Source organism: Onychomys torridus, chromosome 5 (assembly GCF_903995425.1).
Source record: "Onychomys torridus chromosome 5, mOncTor1.1, whole genome shotgun sequence".
NCBI lineage: Eukaryota > Metazoa > Chordata > Mammalia > Rodentia > Cricetidae > Onychomys > Onychomys torridus.
This window is the reverse complement of record NC_050447.1, coordinates 107,109,551-107,134,499: the sequence shown is the minus strand read 5'-3', so window position 1 is coordinate 107,134,499 and position 24,949 is coordinate 107,109,551. Positions and strand designations below refer to the sequence as shown.

The 24,949-nt window shown below is 42.6% G+C and overlaps 1 protein-coding gene across 3 annotated transcripts in view; it reads right to left on the bottom strand.

Moving 5' to 3' along the window:
- Positions 1-21,456, bottom strand: part of Ripk1 (receptor interacting serine/threonine kinase 1) — a 32,933-nt gene extending 11,477 nt beyond the window's left edge. The window contains exons 1-7 of one of the 3 annotated variants that reach the window (XM_036187540.1): positions 21,133-21,456; positions 15,287-15,497; positions 14,430-14,586; positions 10,897-11,034; positions 8,748-8,976; positions 6,091-6,240; positions 1,878-1,954 (exon numbers count right to left, since the gene is read on the bottom strand). In XM_036187540.1, the coding sequence (XP_036043433.1) occupies positions 1,878-1,954; positions 6,091-6,240; positions 8,748-8,976; positions 10,897-11,034; positions 14,430-14,586; positions 15,287-15,450 (915 nt within the window). In that variant the 5' untranslated portion in view covers positions 15,451-15,497; positions 21,133-21,456. Of the gene's footprint in view, positions 1-1,877; positions 1,955-6,090; positions 6,241-8,747; positions 8,977-10,896; positions 11,035-14,429; positions 14,587-15,286; positions 15,498-16,021; positions 16,080-20,855; positions 20,962-21,132 lie in introns of those variants that run through there. The other 2 variants (XM_036187541.1, XM_036187542.1) reach the window with 2 other exon arrangements.
- Positions 21,457-24,949: the final 3,493 nt, after the last annotated feature.

Genomic DNA, 24,949 nt, shown 5'->3' with positions numbered 1-24,949 from the left:
GCTATACATCTTGCCTCTGTCTATGATTTAATCAGCAGCTTGTCTTTCTGATTTGTAAGAGTCCTCTGGAGAAGCAGTCACAGCTCTTAATCACTGAGCCACTTCTCCAGTTCCATATTATAATCAATCATTTTAAATGTTTATACATGTGAATTTTAAAATGTTCTGTGTTTTTTGCAAAGTATTTAAAGGTAAGTGTGATGGTTAACTTTAATTGTCAGCTTTATGTACTCTAAAATCACCTGGGAAGAGAGTCTCAGTAGAGGACTATCTATATTAGAGTGGCCTGTAGACCACTTTATGGGGGACTATTTTGATTACTAAGAAGACCACCCCACTGGGGGTGGCACTACTCCCTGGCAGAGGATCCTAGAGTGGAAAAAGAAAGCAGAGTACTAGTATGGGTGTAGGAATTAATTGCTCTCTGCTTTTGATTGTGGATTATAAAGGGACTAGCTGCTTCAGGTTTCCACTACCTGGACCTTGTTGTAATGGACTGTAACCTCAAATTGTGAGCCAAATAAACCTTTTCTCCTTTAAGTTGCTTTTGTCAGGGTATTTTTTTTTTTTTAATCACAATAAGAAAATAAAACTAAGGCAGTAGTTATTTGGAAGTTATTTGAAACAGAGATTTATGCATTTGTATTAGGTCAAGTGTGTTAAAAAGGTGAATTTCGAACAGTCTAAATTCTTACTGATTGTTTGGATCTGTTTGCTGTATCAATTAAAAAGGGATGCCTTACTATCTCTAAGCACGGCTGAGGATTTGTCTATTTTGACTTGTGTATTTAAGGGCATGTTACTACAGGTATGTCCATATTGAAAGCTACTGTTATCTTCCTGTGAACTGAACCTTTTTGTCATTATCAAGTGTGAGGTAATGCTTCTTTGACTTAGTATCTACCTTGATTATTATATGTTTCTTTTACAGTGTTAAGTATCCCTCCAAAGTCTGTAAACACTTGCTAGTTTCTCTATCAACCTACCTACCTCCTACCCACCTACTTCCTTCCTTCCTTAAAAATCAGTTTGCTTGCTTGGTTTATTTATTGACATTTCCTTTCCACATCTATGGGTGTATGATCCTAAGATAGTTATGGCAGCATAGTGATGACTAAGAAGTGTGAGTGTGTGAGTGAGTGTGTGTGTGTGTGTGTGTGTGTGTGTGTGTGTGTATACACACAGATGTGTATGCAAGTTTCTGTTCCTCTTAGCTGGCTGGCTGGAAACTGGACTATAAACCTCTCTTAGTCCAGACACCAAACTCCTCACTTCAGCCTGAGATGCTGTTGCCATTGAGAACTTGAGCACAAAGGAAGTACATGGAGGAACTAGCTTTTCTTGACAGCATGTATGTGGTTCTGTGCCCAGCAGTGTCTGCTTGCTTCTCTGACCCCTGTCAGCATTAGCTTGTGGGTTAGCATTTTGTTCCTTCATCTGTCTCAATAGATATGCTTTTGTTCTCTTCCTATTTGGTGCCCTCCCCTTTTTCATGTGTGGTTCTTTGTTTTGTGGTGCAGGCAACAGAACTCAAAGCCTCACACATCATCTATCACTGAGCCATATCTCCAGGATTTTTTTTAAATAAACTCAGAATGACTGACCCACTTATAATTAATAACTTCCAATCTCTTCAAAGTTGGGTGTCTTTTTTTTTTTTTTTTGGATGTTATACGTACATTTCCCTCTCAATTTATACATTTCAATGGAGAAATAGGCCTAACTGCCAACATGATAGTTTATACAATTGCTAATTTTGTTTTCTGTGTTCCCCACACTAGCTTATTTCAAATCTCAGTAACAAATTACTTCTGCATCCATTCTTGATAATGCATTTTGGTACACTGCTGTTCTGGGCATTTGCTATAATCACTCACCTTTAAACTTGCCACATCCTCTTCTACATATTCTTCAAATTGACTTAAGTAAAAAGGCCTAAATTCTTCTTCAATGCCTGTATGAAAAAACAGTCCTTTAATTTTCTTATCTGGTGTGCGTGTGTGTGCACAAGAGAGCATGTTTGTGTATGAGTGTGTGTATGCTAACGTGTGTGTGTGTGTGTGTGTGTGTGTGTGTGTGTGTGTGAGAGAGCGAGTGTGTGTGTGTGGAGGACCAAAGATGACCTTAGCTGTTCCTCAGCTGCAATCCACCTTGATTTTTGAGACAGGGTCTCTTGCTGGCCTAGACCTTGCCAAGGCTAGTCTGGCTGGCCAATGAGCTTCAGGATCTGCCTGTCTCCTCCTCCCCAGCACTGAAATTACAAGTACTTATCACAATCAGCTTTTTTTATGTGGCAGTCAAACTCAGGTCCTCCTGCTTGCAAGACAGTTTACCAACAAGGCCATCTTCCCAGAACCCTAAATTTCTTAATTAAAAAGTTAAATATTAATAATCTATTATTTAAAGTCACTTACCATTGTGTGTAGACAAAGCAATGAAATAAAATTTGCAGCTCCAAATCAGTGACTTTGATGAAGAGACCAGAACTCAATGCCAGGTAGAAAGAATAGGGCTAACACTTGCAATCCCTGGTTCCAGCAGAACAGTGTGCCTTGCTCTGGCCACAGCACAAAGTTCTGGTACGTGAGGTAATCTCCAAGTAATTAAGGATGACTGAACTCCACATTTTCTGTCTCTCTGGCACTAAAAAGCTAGAGCTACTAGAGTGGGGGTGGGAGTGGTTCTGGACATGGTGAATTACACATGTAATCCCTGAACTTGCAAGGCTGAGACAGAGAGAGGGACTGTAACAAGCTCAAGTTCAGGCTAAGCTACATAGTGAGTTCCAAGTTAGCCTACACTACAGAGTGAGCCCCAACCCTAACATAAAAAAAAACAGGAAATCTTCAGTTCTAGGAAAACGGACTAGCCATATTTTTCCTTTTCTTCCTGCTAAGTACAATAAAACATCCTAGATATTATATACATAATAAACATATGGATACCCTGGGAGAAAGAAAGGTAGACAGTGTGTCATTGACCCCAGGATCTGTGAAAACACATGGCAGTAAGTTCAGTGTGCTTTCTCTTTGCTTCATATCTCCCATAGTTAAAGCTGAGAAGCTAGCAACCCAGCACTATCATCAGGCACAGACAATAGCAGTAACAAACGACAAATAGCAAAACAATGACAAAAGCCTGTGCTCTAGCCAGAGGACTAAGCATGGGGCAACCTACTAGCACACAAAACCTTTGGCCATGATCACTCTCCTAACCAGCTAACACTACAGAAAACAACCGCGATTTCACCCTATTCCCACAGACTCTATGGACAGCCTAGATTTACACACACATAAACAGCTATAAATCTTAGAGCTGAAAACACAATAACCAAAACAAAAAGCTCAGTAAGGGTTTAAAAGTGAAATGGAAGGAGCAGAGAATAACCAGTGAGCCGCCCAATCTGAAGAAGAGGGGAAGTTCATTGGAAACAAAGAGGAGAGTACCAGAGACCTGTGGTACCACAACCAACATCTGGTATATATGTCACTGGAACTCTAGAAGACAAAAGGAAGGAGGTAGAGCTGAAAAGGCACTCAGATGAAGAAACCCTTGAAAGACTTTGAAGTATGGTACAGGGAAAAACCTGTGCATTCAGGAAACTGAGCAAACCCCAGCACAAAGAAACAAAAATCCACACTAAGACAAATTACTAATCTGAAAGGCAAAGACAAAATACTTAAAATAACCACAGAAACACAAGGGAAATGGCCTTTGTCCTGCTTAGTTCATGGTAGGCAGCTCTTGAAATCCCTGAGTCTCCTATTGTAATAATGGTATCATTTGGGCAGAAGCAGGGGGAATAGATAGCCTCAGGACAGGGGATGATTGCTAGAAAAGCCAAGCCACTGATTAGAGCTAGAATGCTTGGCAGCACCCTGTGGCCCCTGAGGAAAGGAACTAGAGATTAAGTCCAGTCACTAATGACCAATGTGTCCATATAATAAAACTCCTACAGAGACCCATAAATGCTGGGGTCCCAAGAGTTTCTAGGTAGGTGAAGAAAAGAGGTGCTGAGTGGGACGCTCTCTTGCAGAGGGTCTGAAGGCTCAGCAGCTCCTGCCCGAACCCACTGCCTATCTATATACCTCTTCTATCTGGCTGTTTCTGAATTTAATACCCTACAACACAGATCTAAATGCAAGATTTCTTGAGCCAGATGAATCTTTCTATTACCAAACCTGAGATGGGGTATATACCCCCAAACTTGTAGTTAGCTGGGCAGTAGCCTGGGTATCCAATGTGTTCAATGTGGGTGATAGTCATGTGAGACATTCCCTTATATGTGGAATTTCATGATAGCCTGTATAGTGTCAGAAGTGTATATATGTGTAGTATCAGAAAAATGACACATGGCATTCCAAACAGTGGGAAATAAAACAAAAAGGCTTTCCTTTTAAGTTTCTTTAACTATGAAGACGGAAGCAAATCCACAAAACTGTCTGATGTATCCTACATGTATGAAGGGGAAATACTGAAGGAGAAAGTAAAGAAAGACTTCCATGCTTCACTCAAGGTGCTAAAATGGCAAACTGGAAAAATAAATGACATATGGGTAATATAATGCCTAGAATGTCCATGAAGACTATGCAGAGAAAAACACTATAGATGAATCAAACTAGAATCTAAAACAAGTTCAAGAACCTACAGAAAGGCACGAAAATGCTAGTTTGAATCTTGAATGACCCCCAGCGTATGCCGTGGTCTTCAGCCTGCAGCACTGTCAGGAGTGGTGGGATCTTTAAGAGGTGGGGCTCTAGCCAGGTGCGCTGGTGCACACCTTCAATGGCAGCAACTGGAAGGCAGAGGCAGGGGATCTCTGAATTTGAGGCCAGCCTGGTCTACACAGTGGCAGAGGGTGGGACTCCAGTTGTTTTCTCACAGAAATACAATAGCATGATACTCTGTATTCCCGACTGCCTTCTACTGTACTCTCTGCTCCTCTGCTTGGGCCCACTTCACACACTCCTAGATAATCTAGGGGATGGGGCAGGTGCAGAAGTGGGCCAAACACCACATCTCCTTCATTTCCCTCAATTCCAGGGCCAACCTAAATGGCAGAATACATTTCTAAGGATACCAAGAAGATGCGAACCAAGAGGAGGAAAATTAGGTGAAAGAAGCTAGAAATGGTAAGGCCCAGTGTCTTATCAATGGATGAATACACAACTATCTATCTATATTCAGCAATAAAAAGGAAATTCTGGCACATTCTTAGAGACATTATACTCAGTAAAACAAGACAGATATGAACAGAAGTACTGTGTGATTTTTGCTTATATGAGATACTTAGGGCAGTCAAATTCAATAGAATTTGTGAGTGCTAAGGCTGGAAAAGAGAAAAGGGAAGTGAAGTAGTGCCTCCTGAGTAGAGAGTTGTGCTCTGGATCGAGGAGTCCTGGAGACGGATGGTGGTAAAAGCTGCTCAAGGATAGGAATGGACTTCACACCACTGGACTGTATACTTAAAACAGCTAATACGGAAAGCATTATATGCACTTCAGAACAATAAGAATGCTAATCTCCAAAACGAAAGAAGAAAATTAAGAAGCCCGTGCTTTGGGGAAGGGTAGTACCTCTTCACTGACGAGATGCTTGAAATGTGTGAGCCAGTTTGAAGCCACATGTAAAGTGGGGCTCAAAGCATATTCCTACCTGTGATGACTGATATTCATTGTCAGCTTGACTGGGTTTAGGGTCATCCTCCTAGGTAGTTCTGGGAAACATAGTTCTAGGTGTGCCACTGAGGGTATTAAGCAGGGAAGACCCATCCTGAAATGTGGGTAGTACTATCCCAAGGGCTAGGACCTTGCACTGAACACAAGAAAGCCAAGTGACTGTCAATGTCTTTCTCTCTCTCTCCTTCCTGACTCTAGATGCGATGTGGCCAGCCTCCTCCCACTTGCTTCTACGCCCTCCTGCCGTGGTAGACTTTACTCTCGAACTAAGCCAAAATAAACACTTCCCTCAAGTTGCTTGTCCTGTATTCTGTCACAGCAACAGGAGAAGTAACTAAACTACCGGTGTCACCTTACTGAAGAGTGTCAGCATATGAGATGCATCCTAAACAGGCACACAACCTGCTCTTACCAGGAAACATTGGCCGGTCTTCTGGGTCTGTTTGCCAACATCGCTCCATGAGGCTGATGACCTGCCTTGGGCAATGCTCAATGATGTCTTCCACTTTTGGCCTGTTTCCAGAGTTTATGCAGATCAAGAGCTGCTCAGGACAGATGGCATCTGCAAAGAGGGACAAGCTTTAGTTGGGGCTCGCAGTCCCAATCTACTCTCAAGCAGAAAGACGACAGGACCTGGGAAATACTGCTATTCTGTCCCTACCTAGTGTATGCTTTTCCCATGGCTGGCTCACTCCACAGGGCAGCAGCCTTGTGACAAGGACTTAACACAGTCTACTGTAGAGATGACAGAATGAGGTTTTGACTTTGGCAGATGGGAGATAAAATTAAAAACAAAGCTACTTTTTCACAGAACAAATACAATGCATGGGTAAAGCCTGGGCATTGCCCAGGGTTCAACACAGAGGCAAAAGGGGATGCCTCGGGCTTTAAGAAGCTCAGGTAAATGTGAGTGACATAAAATACACACCGATGACGGATACTTTAGTGCAAGTATGAGGGTAACACAGTCTTGTGGAGAACAGAGGGTCAGAGAGGGTTCTCCTGCGTCCAGGTATCAAGGAGTTATCAAGGTAAAGAAGCAGGAAGGAGGACTCCTGAGGGACAGCAGGAAACTGAGAGGATGGGAATGACAGAAATCATAATGCATCAGTGACCTGTGCCCAGGGTAAGTAGGCACACTGACGTGAGGAGAGGCAGGGAGGAAGGTGGAGAGAAGTCAAGGCGGAACCACCAAGGGCCTCACACTTTACACTGAGGAACCCAGGGGCTAAGGGAGTCTTTGAAGGATTTTAAATAGGCAAGGTGGTCCTCTCTACCTTCAAAACTTTGTATTTCCTTGATTTTTATTTTAAGTGAATGGGTGTTCTGCCTGTACTACATCTATGCATCACATGTATGCAGTGTCTATGGGACTAGAAGAGGGTGTCAGATACCCTGGTACTGGAATTACAGACAGTTGTGAGCAGCCACGTGGGTGCCAGAAATCAAAGCTAAGTCCTCTGGAAGAGTAGCTAGTACCCTTAACCACTGAGCCATATCTTCACCCTGTCCCGTCTACCTTTGAAGATGATGACCAACCATCTTGGCTGCTTTATGATCGCAGAAAGCTCAAGGATCCCGTAGCAGAAATAAGGAGGGTCTGAACTAAAAAGGCCAGTGGGCACAGGGAGATGTTCATAGAATTCATATTTGTTTTTCTGGCACTTCTAGGGCTTGAACCCAGGGCCCTACACAAGCTAGACAAGCTCTTTAACATGGAGCTCTATCCCTAGCTGCTGATTTCAGGTTCTGAGGTTTTTTTTAAGATTTATTTATTTATTATGTATACAGCATGTGTGATTGCAGGCCAGAAGAGGGCACCAGATCTCATTACAGATGGTTGTGAGCCACCATGTGGTTTCTGGGAATTGAACTCAGGACCTCTGGAAGAGCAGTCAGTGCTCTTAACCTCTGAGCCATCTCTCCAGACCTTGGTTCTGAGGTTTTATTGGCTGTGGGAGATGGGGACAAGGGTGAGTGAGTCTCAGGTGATGCTAAAGTTGCTTATTGTGCAACTCAGTATGGGTGGTGAGCACAGGAAGCCATGAGAGAGTGGTGATAAACCTGGGAGCTTGTTTGGGTGTGCTGCTTTGGAGGTTCCTGAGGTACATGTGTTGGTCTAACAGGCTAGTGGATATCTTGGTCATGGTCAGCGACTGAGATTCAAGAGCATCAGCAGAGATGATGATCCCTGATCTACTGGTGTTGATAATCAGGAAGAATTCACAGACAGGAGCCGTTCCTTTTCATGCTTAACCAAACCCAAGGATGACTGTTCCCCTGAACAAAAATTACTACTCCCTTATCTTTACATCCCCAACTGACTGAACTGCCCACAACAGGTAATGAAAAAGGCTCATTCACAAATACAGTTAAAGTCTGGGGTGTATACCTGGTAGTATGAAAGGCTGCCCCTATTCCAGGAAGAATCCTGGAGTTTTACAGCAACTCCCAAGCTAAGCTATCTTATAAAGGTATCTATCCAACTGATGAGTTTATCCTAAACTGAGATAACTAATTCAACAAAAGTCTCCTGAGTACATCCAGGCATTGTGTGTGTGTGTGTGTGTGTGTGTGTGTGTGTGTGTGTGTGTGTGTGTTTGTGTGCACGCACTAAAGACACAGCAGTGAATAAATCAGATGTGGGACCAGCAGCCTTTGTGATACTATAGAAAGCAATTAAATGAATAATCATAGACTTTTAACAGAATTCACTGAAGACCACTATTTCATGTAAAAGTTTAAAAAAATTATTACATTTCAAGAATTGTGTGTGTGTGTGTGTGTGTGTGTGTTAAAGAGAGAGACAGAGACGGAGGGAGGGAGGGAGGGAAAGAAGGAGAGAGGAAGAGGGATAGAGAGGAGATATATCTGCACGCCACAGTACATATATAGAAGTCAGAGGACAACTTTGGAAATCTCTCCTTCTCCATCTAAGAAGTCCTGGAGCTTGGGCTGAACTTGGGTTGTCAGGATTGGTGGTAAATGCTTTCACACACTGAGCCTCTCACCAACCCATATGTAACAGTTTTGGTCTCTATCAAAATCCCACATCGATGAATGTCTTACTCTCATAGGGCTCCTTATGTGCAAATATTGCCCAAAGTACAATGCCAAAACTGTACACATCCGACTTCTCTGTGGGTTTCACATTGATGTCATTCAGGTGTTCGGGCGCCATGTAGGACAGGGTGCCCCCATTCCTCTTGGAGGTGCTGTTCACGTCCCTCTGCTGGTTGTGTTCCTCCTGAGTCAGTTTGCTCCAAGTCTTAAAGGAAGCCACACCAAGATCCGCTATCTGCAAAAGAGGCGGGGCCAAAAGAATTTACTGCATGAAGGCTACAAGTAAATGAAGCTTGATATTTATGAAATCAAATTTGAGGACTAACCAGTACACGTGTGCCACAGTCAATTTTCTAGTGGTTGCACGGCGTCTATCTAGAATAATTACCTCTCAATAGACTCTCATACAAACTTGGACTGTTCACGGAAAATTCTGGCATCTCAATTATGTTTTTTCCAAAGTTGTTTTTTTTTTTTTTTTAAACATTTATTTATTTATGGGGGAGCCACATATGCCAAGGTGTGTATGTAGAAGTCAGAAGACAACTTTCAAAACTCCCTTTTCTCCGTTCACCAAGCTTTAAACTCAGGTCTTCATGCTCAGCAGCAAGTACCTTTATTAGCTAAGCCACCTTGCTGGGCCCTTCACATCTAATTCTTAAGCAATAAAAAGACTGGGGACAAGACAACAAAACTGTTTGTCCTAATTTCTCATTTACTTTGCATATTTTTTGTTTTTGTTTTTCTGGGGAAGATGGAGACTGGTTACCACACCTTCTATGTGCCCAGTAGCATCCAGAGGACCATGGCTGTGTTAACACCTTCTATGTGCCCAATAGCATCCAGAGGACCATGGCTGTGTTAACACCTTCTATGTACCCAGTAGCATCCAGAGGACCATGGCTGTGTTTCCAAGCATTCCAAAGCCACCCTGAGGGTGAGAAGTTGCTGCTATTTGTTTTGAGTTGCCAGCCTGAACCTAAGAGAAAATAGGATGAGGAGAAAGAAATCCAAACACACGTAGAGGCAGAGAAAGACAAGGAAGTTAGACACAGAACAAACAAGGAAGTAGCAGGTTGAAATGGCAGAGCAGGAGAGTACCGGAAGAATCCAAGAGGAAGTTCCCCTTCTGCCTCTAAGAAACATTTGGGGAGGAGCTAGAGCATGTGCTTACCTGCTATCCACAGGTTTTAACCCAGAACATAAGGAGTAAGTTGTTAATTGAAAGAATCAACAGTCTTAAAAGACACTGAGACTACTAGCTGACTGTGACACGAACGGTGTCTGATGTGGATCTTACAGGCAGGTCCTGGTTTTTCCCCAGTGCTACATGTTTTCAGTTCTTTTTGTTTCTTGTTGGTGGGGCTCTGGGATGACCCTCAGGACTCTGAGCCTGAGCTATCTATTCCCATTTCAGGTCTCCAGCTCAGATTCTAGCGGTCAAGATTAACTACATGTGCTGTTGCTTCCCTTAGCTAAATGTAGCCCTTGACAGATGGGTGTCCCTTTTCTTACTGTTTAACAATTTGTATTGTTAAACAAAACTCACTCTGTTTAACAAAAAGAGCTTTCAAAAGGAAATTGATTTTTTTAAATGAAAATAGAAATAAACGAGATTTCAAAGCAGAGGTCTTTGCTTTGGGGTGCCAGCCTCAGCCCCAAACTTCAGATGTGTTAGACTAGCTGAACCACACCCCTAGCTACACAAAGTGGAAGATTCTGAGGCCAAAATGGCTATTGACTGCTGCTGTGACTCTTCAGCCATTTCTGAATTCTAAGAATATGTTCCACACACTTCCATACTCCCTTTATCTCCAGGATGGAGAAGTCTCAGTCATTAGATTTCCTGGGGAAAATGATGAGGAGACAGTCCCTTCCAGAGTGAAGACAGTAACCCTTGATTGCTTCCATGTCCAAGTCTAACCAGAGGGAAACAAAACCCAGGAACCAGGGATGAGACTCTTTTCACCACTGCATCCTTAGTTATCTCCCGATCCAATCAAGTCTGCACCTGCCCTTTCATATCAAGGTAGCCTGCAGCAGCATAATGCTGAGCGAGGTCCTCCTTGATCATGATCACCTACATGAATGGATTTCTAGTGGAAAATTCAAACTATAATTACTCAACTTTCTCAAATTCTAGATTGTGGATTACCTTGATGTGAAAGTCACGGTCAACAAGGATATTTTCAGGCTTCAGGTCCTTGTGTATCACACCTTTGGCATGTAAGTAGCACATTCCTTCAATGGTCTCCACAATTATCCTTCCTTTTACAGAAAGTGGGACAGTGATCTGAAACAACACATTAAGTATATGAAATGGAGAAATAATCTAATAGGTAAGAGCAACTACTCCATCCAAGATGGTGGGATATGGGCCCAAGGTTTGTGCAAGCAGGTTTCTCCCATCAGGGGGTCTGCAGCACTGCTGTCCCTGGGAAACAAGCCCCTTTCTAGAAAGATTCCATTCTAGGGCCTACAGGGTACTAATGTTATATTTTATTCAGTGCAAAAAATAAAAAAAAAAAAATCTATGCCAATCCAGATGCAAATAAAATACTGTAAGAAAAATAAGCAATTGATTCATTCTCCTACTGGGTTGCCTTATCCAGCCTTAATAGAGGGAGGTGCCTAGTCTTACTGTAACTTGATAAGCCAAATTTGGTTGATATCCTTGGGAGGCCTGCCCTCTTCTGGAGAGAAAAGGAGGAAAAGTGGATGGGGGAAGGGGGCTTGGTACGAAGGAGGGAGGGGGTAAACAGAGGTTGGAATGTATAAAAAAAAAGAAAAGAAAAAGAAAAGGAAGCCATGAATTAGAGAGAAAGCAGTTGAAGGGAGTCGGGGGAGTACATGGGAGGTACTGAAGGGAGGAACGGGAAGGAGGAAAATGATGTAATTACATTTTAATTTTTAAAAATAAATAATTTACAAAAGAATATCCTGAGACCACTTGATGTTTTATCCATTCTACGATCCTTTATGTCTATTGCATTATGTAATAAAAAAACTCATGTTTAAAAGAACATGAAATCAAGTTTCTTGCAAACAATGACATCTATTATTATTATTATTATTATTATTATTATTATTATTATTTCTATTTCTACCACTACTACAAAGATGGCCTTTGTATGCCTAAAATGATGTCTGGAATATTTGATTGAACAGCAAAATCCACAAACATCTCCATGGCATATTCATGTGATATGACATTGTTATTTACATTAAATATAATAATGCCAGGGAAACAGGAATGTGAAATGACGCTAAGAGAAAACAAGTATAAGGAAGTATGCTCACACTGCTGACAGCTACATAAGCATCTCTGCCACATGCATGATTTTAAAATATGCTGGGGTCCATTAGATTTTTTTTTTTTTGTGACCTGGCAGCAGATACCTTAGATCTTTGTAGAAACTTAGGTCACTCTTAAAATTATACTCTCTATATATCAACTTCAATGTCATTATTTAAAAAATGCATGTTTCTATTTTAGTGGTAAAATTCTATTTCAGTTTTTCTCAATACAAGAACCAGCTTACAAAAGAATGATTCCTAAAAGTCAATGTTACTGGTTCACAGGAAAAGGTCAAGGCGATGGAACTTAGATTTTCAAGTCATACCAAATCACAGTCTTCACACCATCTGTGGTGGTTTGAATAGGACCCCATAGACTTCATGTGCTTGAATGGATGGCCCACTGGGACTGACACTATTAGGAGGTGTAGCCTTATTGGAGTAGGTGTGGCCTTTTGGAAGAAGTGTGTCACTGTGGAGGCAGGCTTTGAGGTCTCATATGCCCAAGCTATGCCCAGTGTGGCACAGTTTCCTTCTACTGCCTGCAGATCAAGATATAGAGCTCTCAGCTCCTTCTCCGACATCATGTCTGCCTTCATGCTGCCATGCTTCCTGCCATGACAATAATGGATGGACTAAACCTCTGAAACTGTAAGCCACCCCCTAATTAAACGTTTTCCTTTACAACAGTTGCTGTGGTCACGGTATTTCTTCACAGTAATAGAAACTCAAACTAAGACACCATCTGTATCCACATCATGCTGTAACTGAACTACAGTATCAAGAGCTTGACCATCACAATATAAAAGACAGCAGAAGGCTGGGTATGGTGGAACACAGCTACAGTCTGATACTGAGGAGGCTGAGGCAAAAGGATCACTTCAGCCTGAAAGTTTGAGAGCAGCATTGCTATCGACCTTGTTTACAAAAATTAATTGATTAACTAAAACATAGCAGCAGAGATCTGTTCCTGTTTTCACTGGCATACTTTCAGGAAAGCCTTGTTAGCAAGTATGATTATCCCCCAACCCAACCTCTCCTTACTTCTCTTAGGTCCTGGACTTTTTCTGGGGCCTACCCTGTGAGGCTTCTCATTGGCTGAGACCACAGAATGCCTTCCATCATAGATAACTTATCACTGGATCAAAATGCCTATTTCTGTCACATGGCTGATCTTAGCTGGGTTGGAGAAAAAGAACCATCTGGTCAAACTACAATGCCATGTGTATCATCTTTTACCCTTCCCATGGGTGTTCATATTTCTGAGAGATCTGATTTGGCAGTTGTAAGGTGTAGGGAGATGGAAAGAGGGGAAATATTTGCTACAAAAGCAGCCAAATGCTTCTGCCCCTTACATGCAATTTGTGTTCTGGCCGAAGCTGGTGACTGGCAGTTCTACAAACTGGCATCCTTTAACTCCTTCACACATGGCATTCTCTGTGCCTGGAACACTTCCTCTCTAGTGGTCTGCTTCAACTTGTCATTTCCCACCTAGCTCAAGTTGGGGTGGGCTCCCTGCCTATGTTCCACAGCAGGTAACTCTATGCCTATCAAACACAATCACATCATCTGCTCACTTGCATTTCCACCTCTTGCACTTGCCTGTGTTGTATCAGCTATGGGCTCCTGAGAACTAGCACAAGACTTAGCTCCTAACAGGTACAGAAACTTTAAAAACTTACCTAGTTTTCATGAGTTCCGTTTTTTCCTGTTCTTAAATTTTATAGTGCTGTGGTTTATATTCTAGATTTAACCTACAGTAACTTCTTAAATGGTCTAAAAGTACAGTCACTGACATTCTACCTTTTCTTACAGTCAACAACAGTGTACATGCTTTTCTTAATTACCATTTATCATTTGCAACACACAAATTTTCATCAATCAACCCAAATGTGTTATCACTTACACTGACTACATGTAAGAAGACGACGATTCTTCGGCAGAGGACAGGTCTATCTGTCAACTGTGGATTAGAGAGAGGCTAGAGGTACAGTAAAGAGCGACCTTGCACACGGAGAATTACCAGGGGGCTTGAGGGCTGGGGAGAAGACAACCTCCAAGGAAGGGAGAGGCACAGATGTAAGAGGGACTAACTTTACAAAGTCCAAACTAAACTAGATGTGGTGGCACACACCTTTAATCCTACCATTTGGGAGGCAGAGGCAGGTGGATCTCCATGAGTTCAAGGGCAGCCTAGTCTATATATTGAGTTCCACAACAGCTGGAGTACATAACAGAGAGACCTTGTCTCAAAACAACAATCACAAAAACCAAAAATAGAAAGAAAAAGAGAATCCAAATCATGGAACAAAATTCCCAACCAGAAAGCTATAACGGAGCCCCCAAGAGCAGCCAGATCCGACAGCACAGACTGCTGTAAATGCCACCAACCTCGGCCTTCAGCACATGCATCAGGTTGCCCTTCTCCATGTACTCCATCACCAGCGAGTAATTTCCTTCTTCTAAGATGATGCCCAGCAGCTTCACCACTCGACTGTGTCTCAGTCTGTGCATCATCTTCCCCTCCTCCAAGAGAGCCTCATTGTAACTGTGGGCAGGAAAGGCAATATGCTGAGCAGGGTGGGGCAAGACCTTCTACCCAGGTTCCTAAGAAGCCCCACTGTCCCTGCCGTGTGTCAGACTGCAGACGTTTGTCACAATCAGGTCTGTTCTGTCTCCTCCAGGCAGTCAGGTCCGAGAAAGCAGAGGCTTCTTCTCACCTATATGCCCCCTCCAGCCCTGTCTTAGGGACTGGCAGCTGGGTGCTCATGACACTTAAATCAATTAATGAAAAGTGCAGCACAGACCTGGCCTGATGGACACTGAGCTGAAGAATACAATAAAAAAGGCACAACTCTCAAAGCTAGTCTGAGGAGGGGAGAAGCCCTCCACTGACTGCCTTTTACAAGGTTGCTGGGACTTTTCAGGATGGTGTTGGCCTTTGTTTGGTATTTCAGGTTAGGTGTTTACACCCATGGCCCTGTTTTCTGCCTCCCTTGTTACCCAGGTTTCTGTCTTCAGTGATGTTTTTCCCGTACATTTCTCAAGCACTAATATCTTTTCATTAACCCCAAAGTCCTTGTCCAACATAACAGTAAGAGTTATGGTCACCCCTCATATGGCCAGTGTGTCAAGTCTCCCAGCAGGTGAGCCTCATTTACAACTCCATGTGCTTAGCTGCATAGGTGGCCACAACTACTTTCTGTAGGCAGCTAGGTAGGGCCTACCCATCTCTGTTCCCGACTCACTCAGCACGGTTGGGCCCTGTGTACACCTTTTTCAGGATGACAAATCCATGACTTCTGTGGAAACACAAGGACACCTTCCCAAAGCCTCCACTGTCTAGCTCTTGCTTCTCCAGCAGGTCACTGGATGCCATCTTGATGTTGTCCAAGGACATGTCTGGTTGCATTTTGAATGTTCAACACAGCAGTATTGGTTTGTGCTTAGTGCTGTATCCTATAAAGAAAACAGAGAGGCTATCTCAGGGCATGATTTTAAAAGACCATTATTTAAAAAGCAAAAACAAAAACAAAAATACCACATGTTGCCAGACTTGGTGGCACACGCCTGGAATCCCATTACCTAGGAGGCAGAGTCAGGAAGATTGAAGGTCTGAGGCTAAGCTTGTACTCCATAGTGAGTTCCAGACCAGTTTGGACAAGATAGTGAGTCCTGTCTCAGAAAACACAAAGGTACCATATACGTGGTGCGCCTTTGTTTTTATTGAGGGTAAGTGTGATCTGGAATAGGAGGTGCTCAGCTAAGAGCTACAGATGGCTGTGACTTTTATTTCAGTGGACCTTTCGTTTCTGGCAACATGGAACACTAGACAAATTGTAAAACATTCTGCCACAAAGAGCTATGCATGTTAGGTAATATAATGCGAGCATCCACTGAAATTCAGAGTTTAGTATAGTAGAAAAGGCAAATTTCCAGGAACAAAAAGCAGACTCAACACTGGACAAGGAGTAATGACTCACATGGTAGCAACTGTACCAGCATGGCCCTAGGTTAGGAGCGGGGTGGTATTCAAGGTAAGAGGGCTGGAATGAGGCCTTCCTGTCACTGGGACCTCCTCGGCATACTACATCTCAGTGGAGAGATGGACTGGAAAAAATAAAAAGCAATGAATACATGTGTCTAGGACCAGGAATGAGGTGTTCAAAAAGATTCTCTGTGAATTCATAACCTTGAGTCACCTCCAAATAAGTTTGGGCTTTGATTTCAGAGGATCCTGGCCATTCTCATTAGGGCAGGATTCTCTAAACTAAGAATGTTTATGCACACAGAGGTCATCATCTGATGACATCCTCAGATTATAAGGTTAAAGCCAAAAAACAAAAAAAAAAAAAACAAAAAAAACAAACCTTCAAGGCAGGCTAGACAGAATCTGTCCTTACCCACGATTACTTTAACATAAACTCCCTTTCCAAAAGTATAAATAACAAAAATTCCCTATGAGCTAGACCCTGTATATATAACAGGCGGCAGTACTAAGCACTGGGTGAGAACCTCAGGTAACTAGTCTATTAACTAATATTAGGAAATAAATATGTCCCAAGTAATTACGAGCAAAATTATGGACTGGAAGACTATAAAGAGAGTAACACACTCTGAATAGGAAGATGTGAAAAAGAATGAGGACTTAAAGGAGAGTGCTTTGGAGGGGGGCCACAGTGCCAGGATGAGTGTGGCAGCTTCGCTGAGTTCAACATCTTCCTGACCACCCACTCATACAACTGTAATGACCAACCTCGTTACAAACAATGGCTATTCAACACAAGCGAACTTCATTCCCACTTTGAACGCTGTGAAAAGACAGAAAACTCCAAAATAAGGAAGGTAAAATAGAAAGAGACAGTAAGTAGTTTCTGGGTTACAGTACATTCTTAATGAGCACTTAAAAGGTGAAATCGTGACCAAAGAGAAAATCCAGGAGGCCTAAGAAGTGTACAATGAACATATCCAAGGTGACATCTTTAAGAAGAAGGAGTGGAACTATGATGGTCATCTTCCCAAGGTGGCCATCATTCCTGAGGACACTTTCTGTTCTGAGTAGAAAACATGGCCCAGAGCAAGTGCTTCCCTCTGGGTGAAGACCTAAGACATTCAATGGTATTAAGAAGTACAGAGGAGTCCTCTTAAAACTGTGTTAACAGTTTTTGATATTTCAGGTGAGAAGTCTTTATCTTGAAGTTATTCAAGGAACAGATAATATCTTACAAGCATGGGCTGCCTGTGATCTTGTCTAGTGGCCTGCGGCAGAACGCTTGGGTAAGCGAATCTCCTCCACTGTACAGAGGCTCCCTGGAGGACACCAGCATCACAGCACAACTGATATCAGACAGACACAACAAACGATCTTCTCCATGTCTTGCCAAGCAAGAAGACTAGCGGCGGGACAGAGGCAAGGAGAGGAGGCTGCCCAGAGGAAGGCATGAAGGCAAAGGAGGAGCGAGGCTTGCTAGCAGAAGCCATTCATGTGCCTTGTGACTTGAAGGAACTTAGTCTTAATTTCCTCATCTGTGAAAGGAAATGACAGCTCATCTTGGAACTGGCAAGGAATTTATGAAAAAATAAATAACACACGAAAATACACTTGCCTGCTTATTAGCTATGGCCATAGTTAGCCCTGCTGTTTATGTTTATCAACACTGTGGCTCTGGGAACCCCACTGAGTCACTGGGCCTGGGTACACAGGTACATTTCCAAGTGTACAAAAAGCACTTCCAACATGATGTCTTTAATGAGAAGGGGTGGAAGTACAGTGGCCATCTCCCATCGACGTAAAAGCCGGTTCTAAGGGCAATGCGATCTCCAAGGAAGTGTTCTCTTCCGAGTGAAAACCAGCCCTAGAGAGCTACTGGCTTACAGGCTGAATTAAGACTGGTATGTTGAATTGAGACTACCCAGCAAGTCCCTACTGACAATCTATGAGAATGAAAATGGGATAGTGTGAAGACAGATGGGGTAAACGTATGTTCCAGGCCTGACTCTTCATTTCCTATAGATGCTCTAGGGCACATGGACCTGCCTAGTCTCCCCAGCTCATGATGTGCCCTTCTCCCCAGCCACAGTATTTTAAATCCTAGTCAAGAAGCCTAGAGGTTGCTGGTCTGCCAGGTGTCCATGCACATTCATTTCCTGGAGGACCCATCTTAAGACTTCCTGTTTTGAGATATTTACAGAGCTTGGACTTCTCTCCTCAAACAGTTATTTTAAAATTGTTTCTAATGAAGTTTACAGAGGCAAAAAACCGAAACCAAAAAAAACTGTTTGGCTACTATCCTCGGTGCCTAGCAGAACCAAATGTGGTAGACAATTGTTAAGAAGCTAAAAAATTTTTAAAGAACTATTTGGTTGTTAAAGAATAAAGGATATAGTTAAACAGATTTTAAAGTATTTATAAAATAGATTATATGGCAATTTAATAGAGAAAAAGGCACAGGGAAAGACACCAAAATATTCACCACCAAAATATTTACTTGCATTTTATTTACTCTGTAGGGAAATGTTTACTTTCTTCTCTATACTTTTAAATCAGGGTCTTGCTGTGTGCCTGGGCTGGCTTGAGATTTGTGATCCTCTTGCCTCAGCTTCTGGAGTGCTGGGATTACAGCTGTAGCTCACCATGCCTGGCTCATCTTTATATATATACATTTTCTATAATACCAAGGATTTCAAAAACACTGAATGTAAGGTAGAAAGCCAGATAATCAAAACAGGTGAGCTGACCTGTTATTTCAAGCCATAGCTAATTTCAACTAATGTCATGTCCTTTTGAGTGGGGTTTGCTAATGCTCTGGGATAAATATTATTAATGCACAGCCACAGAGAAGTGAAAATTTCCCACTGAAACGAATCAGAATTTCCAAGAGATTTCAAAATTAACCTTGGTAAAATAGGTCTACATTATATATACATATACTACTGTTTGAGCTCAAGCTTATTTAGTGAGTTCCAGGCCAGTCAGGACTACACAGTGAGATCCTGTCTCAGGAAATGTGTGTGTGTGTGTGTGTGTGTGTGTGTGTGTGTGTGTGTGTGTGTGTGTGTGTTTGTGTGTGTACAGACACATGACCCCTGTAATGGCTGGACTCCCTTTAAATCCAATTAATTTTCTCTTAATTTTCAGTGACAATCATATATGATAAGAGCAGGGACAGAGAATGAGAGAATGTCACTTGCTTATTGTGGCCCACTTCTTCCCCAACAGAATTCTGACTTTATTCAGGTATGTGACATAATCAGAAGCCATCTCCAAGGTTCTTTCATTAAAATTGCCTGTGCTTTGTCTCCAAACAGGGCAATGAACAAGGAATCAAATCACCAACCAAAGACAAAGTTGGAATAAAATTTAACAAAGCATGATCAAATACATTAGCACACTGACCTGTGAATTAATCTTATCAGGACTATTTTCAATTTACAAATAAAGAAACTAAAAGTTGAGGTTAATTGCTTCACCTGCAATGAAGAGATTCAAACCTTACCGCTTCTCTCAGACTTCCACTCTCAGTTCTCTAATACATGCTACTTTTCTAGAAAGGCAAATAATAATTTATCTTTTGAAAACTCCAGATGCTGATAAAACCCCAGATGCAATGACCGAATGTCTTTAATACAGGCACCAAGGAGGCAGAGGCAGGTGGATTTCTGGGAATTCAAAGCCAGCCTGGTCTTCTACATAATTAGCTTCAGGACAGTAAGAGCTACATAAAGAGACTCTGTCTCAGCGAGGCATGGTGGCACACACCTTTAATCCCAGCACTCAGGAGGCAGAGGCAGGCAGATCTCTGAGTCTGAGGTCAGCTTGGTCTACAGAGTGAGTACCAGGGCAGCCAGGGATACACAGAGAAACCCAGTCTTGAAAACAAACAAACAAACAAACAAACAAGATCAGTATTATCAATATCTTCATAGTAAGAGACATCTGCCAGATTATCCAACCAAAGTGCGGGAAGCTGTACTTCTGATTCAATTCCCAGATTCTATTGGTGATATTAACATGTCATAGATTAATAAATAGAATACCATGTCCAGTTTGTAAGTTGTTACCTTAGGCATATTTCTTAATACAATTCTGAAGGTTTAACATTATATATGAGGCTCAAAACAGGAAAGTAAGAGAAAAATGAAAATTAAAGTTGGTAATTGTTACTGTTGTTTTTCAGTAATACAAACAAATTTCATTTTAAACAGGACTAGTTCTCATTTTCTGTCTACAGGAGAGACTTAATAATGTCTTCCCAGTGGCTACAAAATTACATGACAAAGTCATTACATCTCAAAGTTCACGCTGCCATTGAGTTTTCATGTGCTAAGAAAGAATTAATAGCGTTCTAAAGATTAATGGAGTTTTGTGGAATTTATTGATTAAAACAGCCTCACTCTTTGCTACAAATAAATGAGCAAGGAAATCAAATGATCTGCAAGAGACAAAGAATGAGTCACCCTGGACCAAACCATCCATCCTCAGGAGGCTTAGGTGAAGAGGATGTGGCTTATCTTCTTCATAACCCAGAGAGGGTCTGTAGCAACCCATAAAAGCAAATGCTACTGAGGACCAGAGAAGCCTCGGATGTTTGCCACTGTTCTCTCGCTGAGGTCATGGATCACTCCTCAACTGCCAGATCACCTCTGAAATAGTGATGAAAGCTACTGATTGCTCTGCAACCTCCTGCTGCCCCAAGTACACCAGAAATAACCCTGTTGAAGGATTGGTAGCTCCAGGAATATTTACGTAACCTTGTTAGAGCACTAACACATCAATAACCCATCACCCCAACCAAAAAAATAGTAAGAGAGAAACACCTGTCCTACAGTCCCACCACAACCGTCCACTTTCCGTCGCAACTTGAACTAAAGCCAGCTCAGAAAGACTCCAACCTCCCGCTAGAAGACTGACAGCAAGTGCCGCGCTTTTCGACTTCCGGGTTTGCTGGCGGCCCCGCCCACTACCGGGCTTCCGGAAACGAGGCCCGCCCCCTGTCTCACGCGCTGGAATCGCGCGGCCCCCGCCCCTTCCGGGAAGCAAGCCGCCGAGGGAAACCCGCGGCGGACCCGGCCTCGGGCCCCTGCGCTGACCTACCTCAAGAGTTACTTTCCTTTTCCGCAGCCGAGTACCCTGGCCAAGGTGAGGAAGGACGGGCGGTGGGTCTCAGGAGCTGCGCCTCGCCGTGGCTGCCCGGCCACGACGCCTCCTGGGCCCTGACGAGGACGCGACCGAGCTCGGCGCTCAAGTGGCGCCAGGCTCGCCGCCGCGAACGCCGCGCTCCTCCGAGGGCCCGCGCGGCCGTTGACACCCGGGAGGTGAGCGGCACCGACACCCGCGTTCCCGAGACCGGTCCCGGGGCTGCTCGTCCTCCTCCACCGAGCTCCGCTGGGTGGGGCGGCGCTCGGCCGCCTCCGCCTCTGTCTCCGCCTCTGCTCCCGCCCCGGGGCGGTGAGCACGGGACGGTGCCAGCCTCCCCGCTGGGCGGTGAGCTCCGCTGGGCACGCCGCGTTCGCACGTCTATCCCGGAGGCCTGCCCGCGGAAAGAATCGCAGTTGTGCCTTGCTTTCCAGCTAGTTCCGAGAGAGCGCTTTAAAAGAGGGGATCATAGCGGCTCTGCCAGGGCGGAGTCAGCTTGGCCCGCCGGAAAACCCCGTGTGCGACCCTGGCGCTGGAGAGCCGGCGAATAAATGATCGTTCCTCTGCCGCGGCGGGCTGTCGAGGAAGACGTGATTATTTTGTAGACCTCTAGAATGGTAATTGCGAAATCTCAAGCAAAAAAAAAAAAAAAAAAGTGTTACTAACTGGTGTCATTAAGAAGTTGCACGATAATACATGACCACTTACTGTCAAAAGATAGTCAAGACGGAGAACATAACACACAACCACCACCTTAAGAAAATTCACAGCCCTTTTAACAGATACCTCACCATGCAGATAAGCATTTAAAAGATGCTTATTGTCATAGGACATTATGGGAAACTCAACTTTGATGTAAAGTACGCAAAATGACCAAATCCCCAACATTCACAGATGTAAGGAATGTGAAATGTTACTTTTATACTTCCTGTATGACTTAGCAGTTTCACACACTGTTATGTACCCAAATGAACATAAATCTAACGTGCAAATACATGTACCAAAGTGAACATAAATCTAATGTTCAAACACATGTACCGAAGTTGGTAGTTGGTTTTTTGTTGTTTATTGGGTGTGTGTGTGTGTGTGCAAAACTGCACATATGTGAAGGCCAGAAGTCCACCTCCAGTATCTCCCTCTCACTATGTGCCCCCCCCCCCCTTTTTAACAGACAAGGCCTCTTTACCTTTCGCTTGTGGTTGGCTGGTTAGTCAGCCTCAAGAACCTGCCAGTCATTTCATCTCTGGCATCACCATGGCCAGGTTTTTACACGGGTTCTGGGGATTGAGTTCAGGTCCATTTTGTTTGCATGCTTGTTGAAGGAACCCGGGGAGCTGTATTCCTCAGGTCCCTGTACCCAAGTTGTGTTTCGGGTTTATCTTTAAGATTTGTTGTTGTTGTTTTTGAGTGTGTATACATGAGTGCAGATACCCCAGGAGGCCACAGAAAGGCATCAGGTCTCCTGGAGCTGGTGTTACAGGTGAGCTGTCTAATGTGGGCCTGGGAACTAACCAGGTCCTCTGTAAGAGCAGTATGTGCTTTTAACAGCTGACTCATGTCTCCAGTCCCTCTGTCTGAATTAATTTTTAAGGGTTTATTTTATATGCATGAGTGTTTTGATTGCATGCTTGTGTACCACTTTTGTGCCTGGTGCCCATAGAGGTCAGAGGAGGGCATCCCATCTCCTGGAACTGGAGTTATGGGTGGCTGTGAGCCACCATGTGACTGCTGAGACTGAAACCCAAGTCCTCTGCAAGAACAGCCACTGACTCATCTCTCCCAGCCCTGTAGCTGAATTTTTGCAGCAGCTGTTTATAATTTCCAAAACTTAAACGAGTTACTTTTCAATAGCTATAGTAAATAGAATACTATTTGGCACTAGAATGAATTTTAGAATTAAAGAAATTGGTGTGTTTTTTGTATATTTCTAAGTAAGAGAATTCAATCTTAAAAAAGCTATACAATATGATTTCAAATATGACATCCTCAATGAGGGAAAAATATGGAGATTCTACAAGGCCAGTGGTTGCCAAGAGTTTACAGGGAAGAGGGATATATAAGTCAAGCATAGGGAATTTTTTCTTTTTGCAGACTGAAACTATTTCATCTGACTACATGGATACCTGTCATGGCATGCACTAGTCTGGATACTCCAGAGAGGCAGAACCAAAAAGATAGATAGAAAGGAGGATAGAAAGATGGGAGTAGATTTTTTTTTTTTTTTCTTAAGGGGAACCAGACTGTGAAATTATAAATACTGAAAAGGCTTATGTGGATCTATAAGCTGAAGACCTCATGTTGTTGGTAATGGTTCTTTCTTAGAACTTGAGACCTCAGAATTAGGGAAGCTGATATGTGCCTTTATGGTGTATTGTTAGATTTCATTACTGTTAGCATCTTACTAGACCTAACTTAACAAATTATAAGTTAACTTGAGAGAGGAGGGGAGGAAGGGGGAGAAGAGAGAGAGAGAGAGAAAATGAGAATAGATCTGTACTACCTGAGGTATCAAGCATTAACTAGGCTACTTGAGATGCATGCCACATGAATAAGATGTATTAATAACCCCTATTTTCTCCTTTTTTGCTTTGTCTTTTTAGGAATTTATCAAAGTTGCTGATCTCTTAAAAAGTTATGATTTTGTTTCCTATTTTCAGGTTCATTGACTTCTACTGTCTTTATTATTTCCTTCTGTTTGTGGTGGCCCTGTCCTTTTCCTTATTGTTAGTGTTGAGTTATAGTTTATTGTTTTAAGAATTCTTTTTATAATAAAAACATTTTAATGCTGTAACCTTTTAGTCTTCCTTTACATCTCAGTTGTTTTCATATATTTTATTTTTACTTTTACTCAATTAAAATAGTGTCAAGTCTCCTTTTTGACCCATATTTCATTGGTAAGTATGTTGCTTTCCTAGTATGTAGTGTTTTTTTTTTTCTTTTGAGACAGGGTCTTACTATGTAGACCTGGGTGACCTTGAACTCAGGGATTCACCTGCCTCTGCCTTCTGGGTTCTAGGATTAAAGGTATGCACCACAAACCATCTAGGCTTCCATTATCTTTTTATTGGTTTCTAGTTTAGTTTTGTATTAAAGTAGAACATATTTTGTGTAATTGCAATTCTAGATTGCTACAACCAAGGATGAATGTTCCACATGTCCCTGGAAACCATGTACATTCTGTTTTGCTGGGAAGAGTATTCCATAAGTGTCAATTGGATCCAGTTGGCTCATAATATTTTTCAGTAATTTCATATCCTTACTGGTTTTCTGCCTCTGGTTCTACCTATTATTGATGAGAAATCTGTAATCAATCTGAATTGCTGATCCCTTCTGGACTACATGGGATGGAAGATATTTCAAGAGTTGGTCTTTAATTTTTAGGCTTTTTTAAAAAAGATTTATTTTATGTGTATGAGTGTTTTGCCTGCATGTATGTAAGTACACCACATGTATGCTCTTATCACAGAGTCCAGAAGAGGGTATTGGATTCCCTGAACTGTAGTTACAGATAGTTGTGAGCTGCCATGTGGGTGCAGGGAACCAAATCCTGATCCTCTGCTGGAGCATCAAGTTCTCTTCACTAGTGGCCCATGTTTCCAGTCCCGTCTTTAGATTTTAATAGCTTTATCATGATATATTTTTGGAGTGTAAATTGTCAGTTGTATTATGATGATTGTGTTTTTCAGTTTTCAAATTTGCGCTTCTTTTTTATAGCCTCCATTCCTTTACTGAGGCTTTCCACTTTTCCATTGTTTGTTAGACTATTTGTGATTCA